Source organism: Scyliorhinus torazame, chromosome 4 (assembly GCF_047496885.1).
Source record: "Scyliorhinus torazame isolate Kashiwa2021f chromosome 4, sScyTor2.1, whole genome shotgun sequence".
Lineage (NCBI taxonomy): Eukaryota > Metazoa > Chordata > Chondrichthyes > Carcharhiniformes > Scyliorhinidae > Scyliorhinus > Scyliorhinus torazame.
Window position 1 is genome coordinate 149,176,605 of NC_092710.1, and position 9,369 is coordinate 149,185,973.

Below are 9,369 nucleotides of genomic sequence, written 5' to 3' on the forward strand. Positions count from 1 at the left end.
GATGTTCTCCATGGTGCAGGACGGCGGATTGCTGAAACGTTGCAGGTAGGTCTCACTGGCGCTGGTTTGCGTCTACTTCTGGTATCATGTCGTGTTGGATGTTCTGATGTACAAACGATCCAACACGGCCGGAGATGGCGTAACTCAATTTTATTAACTACTCAACTGTAACAGCACACTGCTAACTTGGGTACATGCATTACCAGCTGATCTGTGGACCCTGTCCTATCACTATCTGGGTGAGGCACTCAGCACATGGTGAATGTCTGAGTGGCAGGCTCTGAGCTCGGTGCTCTGAGCTGGCTGCTGCTGGAATGAGCGGGAACTGTAGTGTCCCCTGTTTTTATAGTGCCTGTGCTCTCACTGGTGATTGGCTGCGATGTTGTGTGTGTGTGTTGGTTGGTCCTACTGCATGTCCATCAGTGTGTGTGTGATTGCACCATGATATGCTGATCTAAATATCATGACAGTGGGGATGAGGGTGGACCCGGGCCCGAAAGTGGCGGTCTTCAGGGTTTCAGACCAGCCAGATCTATTTCTGGGGAGGAGGGCGGACACCCTTGCCTTTGCCTCCCTGATCGCCCACCGTAGAATCCTGTTCGGCTGGCGGTCAGCAGCACCACCCAAAGCTGCAGACTGGCTGGCCGACCTCTCAGAATCTCTCCAAATGGAGAAAATTAAATTCACCATCCGAGGGTCAGACGACGGCTTCCACAGAACGTGGGAGCCATTCACCCAATTGGTCAGAGACCTGTTTGTGGCCAACAAACAAGCAGAAGAATAGCCAGGTAGCCAGGAATCAGGGGAAAGCAGCCGGGGCGGGGGAGGGAGGAATAGACCCGGGGTGGGGGGGGGGGGGGTGGATAGCACATAAACCTAAGAGAAAAGAAAGGCGAACCACAGGAGAAGGGGAGGGGGGCAGGGGCTGGGAGAGGGAGGAGACAGGGAACATTAGAGGAGAACCAGTGAGGTGGGGGGGAGGCAAGGGAATGACAGCCGGAAGGAGGGCACGGGAAGCAATAACAAATTTGTCATCTACAGGAGCAGAGAACAAGGAAAATCCAGGCGAAAGACGGGACGAACGGCTGAAGCGGAGGTGATCGCGAGACGACAACGGCAGCAAAAACCGTCCGGGAGAAGCAAGCGGCAACACCAACACCAGATCCATTCGCGTATTGCCCTCTGTAATTGTTCTGTAATTGTTTACCCCGGCACCCAAATGTATATGTACCCCCCGTTTCCCCTCCCCCACAAACCGATGCCTACTTATGTGGTAAAAACAATACTGAGAATTGTACAGAGCGGCTGTTGTTGAGCCAGCACATAATACCTGACCAGTTATTATATTCTAACTTTTTTTGTTGTTTGTTTTGTTTTTTGTGCGTGTTCCCTTCTCTTGCATGTATATATATGTGTATTCTATTTTGTATACATAACGGTAAATATACTTTATTCAAAAATCCAGTAAAAAACATTTATATAAAAAAGAACAAAGTGATCACTGGCTTTGTTTGGGCGGGCAAGACCCCGTGGGTAAGGAAGGTAATGCTTGAGCGGAGTCGGGGAGAGGGCGGGCTGGCGCTGCCAAATTTTAGTAACTATTACTGGGCGGCGAATATAGCCATGATCAGGAAGTGAGTGGTGGGGGAGGGGTCGGCATGGGAGCGTATGGAGGCGGCTTGATGCAAGGGCACCAGCTTGGGGGCGTTGGTAACTGCGCCTCTGTCGATCCCACCAGCACGGTTCTCCACCAGCCCTGTGGTGGTGGTGTCCCTGAGAGTCTGGGGGCAATGGAGGAGACATGTGGGAGCAGAGGGAGCATCGGTCTGGTCCCCAATCTGTAATAATCACCGGTTTACCCTGGGGATAAATGTTAGTCAGTAAAATTGGATGGGGGGATAATTGACTAAAAGATATAGTTATGTTTCAAATGTCAAGACGGGGTGTAATTGAAAATATGGAAAGATGTGTCATTTGAAACATGGCTGTCTGGCAATACCTAATCTAAGAAACATGAGGGAATGTAGGGGAAAACCCCACGAAGGGTTAACAGCAGCTACAGAGAAGGATTGTAAAATGCAGATAGCCTTGGTCAAGCAGGCTTAGCAAACAAAATAAAACAGGATTTTAGTATACAGCTAAAAGTAATATTTCACACCTTAATTGAAGTTAATTATTTTTAAGTAGCTGGAAAAGAATGGATAAAGTTTTCAGTTGAATTAGTTGACAAATGTTTAAAACGGGCAGGTCTTTCAAGTCATAACCAAGTGGAATTTAGCATACAGCTAAAAGCAATGTTTCACACCTTCATTGAAATTAACTATCTTAGTAAGCAGATGGAAAATAATGGATGAGGTTTTCAGTTAAATTAGGTGACAATGTATAGGTGTGAAGCTCTGCTGACATCAGGTAAATGAAAGAAAACCGGAAACAAGAACACAAATTAGACCCAAATCAAAGACAAAATTATGAGCTGGGGACACAATTCGATAATAAAACTTTTGAAATGACAGGAACCAAAATTCACACCCCTATTGAAATCAAAGCATTTTTGACCATCACAAAGGATAGAATGTAATCAGATCTATGAGATGAGGTCATGTTCAAAATTAATACTTAGTCGTGTTAGAAAAATTAGTAAAGGTACCTTTTACAATCCAAGTGCAATAAAAGTTACTTTACAATAAAGTCATAAAAACTTAATAACTGTTAGAAAAATATATAAACCCTTAGAAAGGGGATGAGAAGCAGAGAGACAGAGAAGCAGAGCAGGAATCAGAGTCAGCTCTCATAACTCGGTACATGGGATCGACAAGACATAGCAACTGAGCTAACCAGCGAATACATCTAAAGAAGACCAGACTTTAAAGAAGATTGATTGTCAAGTTGGGCCTGAAGGTCCCTTCAACCAACCAGGAGGGTCCAGAAGCAAAATCCTTTTACTTTTCTGGAAAGACAGTGATTGCGGCTTTTTAAAAGAAAAAATATAATAATAAAATAACTTTAAAGTTTTAACCTGAAACAGTTGTTATTCCTAAGCCTACTTTACTTACTTAGCAATGCAGGACCCAGGACATCGATGCTACTAAGTGGTAAGTAGGTAAAATTCTTCTATGAAAATATGGGTTATACCGGGGGATAACTTGAAAATATAATTTGACCTGAATAGCACCCACCTAAACCTGCATAGGAGTCAGGGAGTGAGAATCCCTGTTCACTATTTAGAATATCGACCCTTTTTTTGGTATAGGGGGAATTCTAAGAATAGTGGTGAGTTTTCAACAACAACATAGTACGCTAAGTGGGATCTCTACAAGACAACCTACAATTTTAACATAACTGTTTTGTTATGCTCTTGACATAGCATAAACTGCTTCCTTGATGTGCACTCTGACAAAGGAAGGTTCAGACTTGGAGATAGCTTTAACAGGTTTATTGAACTATTAACAATTCTCCTACTTGGATTCAACGTTACTGTTAATCCTTCTATAGCTACTCAGACTGACGAACCAGTCTGCTACAATCCACGTGGTGGGTGTGATGTTCAATCAACCCTGTGTCTGTACTCACTGAGTGTCTCCACTGGAAAGAGACTGAGCATGTGTGATGTGTCCCTTTATATGGGCTGGTGTAATGCCCTCCTGTGGTAGTGTCACCTCTGTGTGTATCGTGACTGCCCATTGGTCGTGTCTTATCTTACTGACCAACTGGTTGACTGCCTGTGTGTCATGTCTCTGGTGTTGCCTCTAGTGTCTAGCTAGGTGTAGTGTATGTACATTAACCCTTTGTGTACTTACAGTGATGTATATCACCACAATAGCACAATTGCTTCACAGCTCCAGGGTCACAGGTTCGATTCCGGCTTGGGTCACTGTCTGTGCGGAGTCTGCATATCCTCCCTGTGTGCGCATGGGTTTCCTCCGGGTGCTCCGGTTTCCTCCCACAGTCCAAAGATGTGCAGGTTAGATGGATTGGCCATGATAAATTGCTCTTAGTGTCCAAAATTGCCCATAGTGTTGGGTGGGGTTACTGTGTTATGGGGATGGGTTGGAGGTGTTGACCTTGGGTAGGGTGCTCTTTCCAAGAGCCGGTGCAGACTCGATGGGCCGAATGGCCTCCTTCTGCACTGTAAATTCTATGATAACAATAACCTTCACCCTTTTGTATTCCAACCCTCTCCAGACAAAGCCAACATTCTATTAGCCCTCCTCATGTAGGGGCTGGTTTAGCACAGTGGGCTAAACAGCCTGCTTGTAATGCAGATCAAAACCAGCAGCACGGGTTCAATTCCCGTACCAGCCTCCCCGAACAGGCGCTGGAATGTGGCGACTAGGGGCTTTTCACAGTAACTTCATTGAAGCCTACTTGTGACAATAAGCGATTTTCATTTTCATTCATTTTTCATAACTGTCCAATATGTTTTAGTGATCTCTAAGTCTCCCTGCTCCTCTACAGTTTCTAACAACTCATTCAGAAAATACTCTGATACCCAAAAGGTCTCCTCTTTAAAGGAAGTCCATTGTTCCATTGCAATTTTGATCGTCCACCTACGATTCCAAGTTGTTTGGCCAGGTCTGTATTCATCCCACTGAAATTGGCCCTTTCCAACAGTGGAGGCACTGAATTAGAGATCTCCAGCATTAGTTGTCCCCTGGTTGACATGGTGCCATTTTTCAAGTTGGGTGAGACCAAGGGAGAAGGAGCATAAGCTCTCAGATGTGGCATTGGAGGTCCTGGTGGAGGAAGTCAGAGGCAGACTCTTCTGACCTTCTCTCCTGCAGCAACTGCTGCTACAGATGGTCTCATATCATCCACCCAATCCTTGTCTACACCAAATGGGACCCCCAGCAAGCCGCCAATGGCCAAGCACTTCTATTTTGTTTGGTGTACAGCCATGTGGAGTATAGCACAGCACTTAGTATTTTTAGGTGAGGTTCTCAGAGAATGTCCAGACTAAATGTTGGAAGAGTTAAAGTCTTGACAAGTTCCCCAGAAAGTCCCTTGATGTGTTTCAGAAATCTGGGGCGGGATTCTCCCCTACCCGGCGGGGCGGGAGGGTTCCGGCAGAATGGAATGGCGGGAACCACTCCTTTAGGGGCCAAGCCCTCACCTTGAGGGGCTAGGCCTGCGCCGGAGTGGTTTCTGCTCCACCGGCTGGCGGGAAAGGCCTTTGGCGCCACGCCAGCCGACGCTGAAAGGTCTTCGCCGGGCAACGCATGCGCGGGAGCATCAGTGACTGCTGACGTCATCCCCGCGCACGCGCAGGGGATGGGGTCTCTTCCGCCTCCGCCATAGTGAAGACCATGGCGAAGGCGGAAGAAAAAGAGTGCCATCACGGCACAGGCCCTTTGGGGGGTCGGAGAATCGTGCCCGTTTCACAACTCCAGCAGCAAGTGAACATGAAATGCTAAGTATGTCTTTAAGTATTGCTTTAAATTTACCTAATACTAATTTTGCTCACTGGTTGTGGCTAAGAGAAGTTGAAAGGCTCTCCACCAAAATGTTATATTGCCTGTTTAATGAGAGCTAGCAGATATTTAAGTGTCAATCTGCCTCTTGGTGGCCGTTCCTAGCACAGGATCAATCTTCGGTACTGTCATGATATTCAGATACACATATCATGGTGCAAACACACATACACACTGATGGACAGATCAACAGACCAATCAATGCACACGCAACATCACAGCCAATCACCAGTGAGAGCACACGCACTATAAAACGGGGAACACCACAGTTCCCGCACATTCCAGCAGGAGACAGCTCAGGGCACAGAGCTCACAGCGTGCCACTCAGATATACACCATGTGCTGAGTGCCTCTCTAAGGTAGTGTTAGGGCTAGGTCCACAGGTTAATGGGTAAAGTACGAACCACAGTGATACGTTTACAGATTACATATAGATTACATAGAACATACAGTGCAGAAGGAGGCCATTCGGCCCATCGAGTCTGCACCGACCCACATTAATCCCTCACTTCCACCTTATCCCCGCAACCCAATAACCCCTCCCAACCCTAATGGACACTACGGGTAATTTAGCATGGCCAATCCACCTAACCTGCACGTCTTTGGACTGTTGTTATCAAGAGTAATAAAACAGAGTTGTACCATCTACAACCGTGTTGGTTCGTTTGTATAGCGGAACACCCAACACGACAGGTACCAGAATGGCGTCTTGTACGAAACACAAGCTAAACCAGATTTGCAGCTTCAGAACTCATCTGGGGGAGGGGGAGGGGGGGACAAAGAAAGTTTTGTTCTAATGAGATGAAACTTTGTCTGCACAGAGGGATCAGTAGACTTTATTGCCTTTATGTCATGCGCTATGTAAGAATATAGATTGTTTTTACATTATTCAAATCAGAACAAAAGGAGACAAAACAGATTTGAACTGTGTGTTTACAGATTTTATTTTTTGACCGCAATGGCATTTATAACATTGGGGAGGATGCATTTTAGTGTAGAGGTCACTGTACACTAAGGCTAGGCAACTGTACATTATTAAATAAATGATTGGGTTAGCATAGGTTGTAAAATATGGAGCTAAAAGTGTTATAAAGTTAGTGTTATTTGATCGCAACACGTGAAGTGTAAAACAGAGAGATTATTATTGCTATATAATGGCACAATGGATTCTTTTTATAAAGCGGCATTTCTCCAATTTCTTTTGGCAGAAGGCCCTTTTTGAAACAGTAATTACAGGCCTCCATCTAAATTCCAACTCTGTATAATATTCACAACATGAAAGTGCTCCTGGAAAAGAGTGATTTAATAATGCTTCGAAGAAAGCAAGTATTTAAGTACAGTCATCAGGGAGATGGATGTGCTTGTTTCTCACTGCTGAGTTTTGCGATCCTTGTTGTGATGTTTGACAATGGCACTTGCAATCATTCTACATTTTCAGCGAGACCCGTACTTTATTTTCCTTGCTGACCATGAGCAGAAAGTGTAATTGCACAAATGTGCAGGGAAAGGAAAAATATGACGAGCCTCAGGGGCTAGGTGACCTATTCCTACATCCCTAAAGGTAGCAAACTGGACAGGTGTCTGTCCCTGAAACTGAATTCTCAGCGAGTGCCCACAGAGATGTTCCAACAGCTCTTCTGCTGTTTTTCCGCCAGGCAAATGTTGAAAATGGATTCACCAATCACACTTATTGGTGTTTATTTTTGAAATAAATACCGAGGTATTCTGCCAAGGTTGCAAGATGAGCAATGATCCTTTCTTTCAACATCCAGAAGCTCAAGTCAGTCGCAGAAACATATCTGAAACTGTATTGTTCAGCCTAGATTTTGACAAACTTGTCAATTACTTAATTACTTCAAGTATAATGGTATTGTCTTATTTTTAAATAACATTTTTTTTATTAAGTTATTTGTAATTTTATAATAACAGTAGCAACAACAATAAACAATGCAAATCCAAATATAAACATATTGCATAAATCATCTCCATCCCTAACACGTCCCTCCTATCCGAAACAGAAAATAGCCTAACACCCCCCGCCAACTCCTCCCCCCCCCCGCCACCCGCCCCCCACCGCCACCCCCCCCCCCCCCACCCTCTTTAAATGTTTTGCGTCTGCTGACAGTTAATTTTCCCCAAAGAAGTTGACAAACGGCTGCCACCTCCGGACGAACCCTAGCATTGACCCTCTTAGGGCAAACTTGATTTTCTCGAGACTGAGAAACCCAGCCATGTCGCTAACCCAGGTCTCCGATTTCGGGGGCTTCGAGTCCCTCCACGCGAGCAATATCCATCTCCGGGCTACCAGGGAGGCAAAGGCCAAGACGTCAGCCTCTCTCGCCCCCTGGACTCGATATAGATCGGAGCTCGCCGAAAGGCTTCTTGACGCACACCATGGAACTGACCCAGTCGGTTGGTTCCGTCACTCTGGAAAGCACTCCTTGGTCCTGGAGGTCATGCAGCTGCTGCTTGAGGCGGTCCTTGAGGGGTACTGGGGCTCTGCGAGGTGCATGAACCACAGGCGTGGCGTCCTGTTTGAGCAGGATTTTGTATGTGTAAGGAAGTGTGCCCATGCCTTCGAAGACATCTCGGTGTTGAGTGATGATGGCACTTAGTTCCGCCCTGAAGTCCGCATCTTGGAAGTCAGACGTGTCCTCTGGAGAGAGGGAATGTACGCGCTGCACGAGGTTGAGGATCTTGCACGCCTGTGCGCCTAGCAGGGAGTCCCTTGAGGAGCCCACGATCTCGAAGGGTAGGGAGGCTTTTTGCGAGTTGTGCGTCACCTCGAGTTGGCATGACCCGGTGGCGGGGATGACGTTACCATTATAGTCGACCGGTTGTCAATTGGATGGAAGACTTGTTGGTTTGACCCCCAGGGTTTGAAATGCTGACCATGCGAGGAGATTGGCGGAAGCACCAGTGTCCAGACGGAATCTGATCTGGGATCGGTTGACCGTCAGGGTGGCACACCACTCGTCGTCCGGATCAATGCTGTGCACCAACAGCGGCTGGTGCTTTCGATTCGGGGACAGCCTGATCTTGGTTATGACAGTGACTCGTAAATGCTCCCTGTCCTCATTGTCAGTGGTCTGCATGAAGTCAGGATCGGACTCGGTGAAGGTGGGCTGGATTGCCCGGACAGTCCTGCGAGGCTGGTTAAATCATTGCGAGTTGGCAGGCTGGGCTGCTCAACAGCAGGCAGCATAGTGGCCAAGCCTGCCACAGCATAGGCACTGTCGCGATTTTGCAGGGCATTGCTTGATGTCAGTGCTTTCGTTGCGCCACCGCGCATGTGTGGTACGGTCTTGCGTGGTGCGGGCCTGCGCATCGCATTCCTCCACGTCACCGTCCCCTCGTTTGGCGCGTACAAGCGCGGGAGGCATCGGAAAGCGCACAAAATGGCCGCCCTCCTCCAGACTGCGGCCCGGGAGGTGTTCGATCGTTTGGCCCCGTTCCGCCTCATGAGTCCCTTGCCACGCCGTTTCAGCTGCCTGTATGTAGGAGTACCGGCTGGTGGCATTCCCATGCAGGACACAGGTCTCGATGGCAGTCGCTAGGGTTAGTTGCTTAACTTTAAGGAGCTGCTGGCGCAGGGTGTCCAACATGACCCAAAAAACAATCTGGTCACGTATCATGGAGTCGGAGGTGGGCCCGTATCCGCAGGATTGCGCGAGGATGCGGAGGTGTGTTAAATAGGATTGGAAAGGCTCGTCCTTACCCTGCAAGTGCTGCTGGAACAGGTACCTTTCGAAGCTTTCGTTGACTTCACCACTGAAGTGTGTGTCGCATTTGAGGAGCACCGTCTTGTACTTGGTCTTGTCCTCGTCGTCCGCGAATGTCAGGGAGTTAAAATGTGGATGGCATGTTGCCCAGCCATGGAGAGAAGAAGGGCTATCATCGT

At 47.3% G+C, this 9,369-nt stretch overlaps 1 protein-coding gene across 3 annotated transcripts in view; it reads left to right on the forward strand.

The window, feature by feature from the left end:
• The window catches only part of LOC140410525 (uncharacterized), a 66,158-nt gene extending 64,714 nt beyond the window's left edge, over positions 1–1,444 (forward strand). For 2 of the 3 annotated variants that reach the window (XM_072498736.1, XM_072498738.1), the window contains one exon: positions 1,042–1,444. In XM_072498736.1, coding sequence (XP_072354837.1) covers positions 1,042–1,315 — 274 coding nt within the window. In that variant the 3' untranslated portion in view covers positions 1,316–1,444. The remainder of the gene's footprint in view (positions 1–1,041) is intronic. The other variant, XM_072498740.1, reaches the window with a different exon arrangement.
• Positions 1,445–9,369: the final 7,925 nt, after the last annotated feature.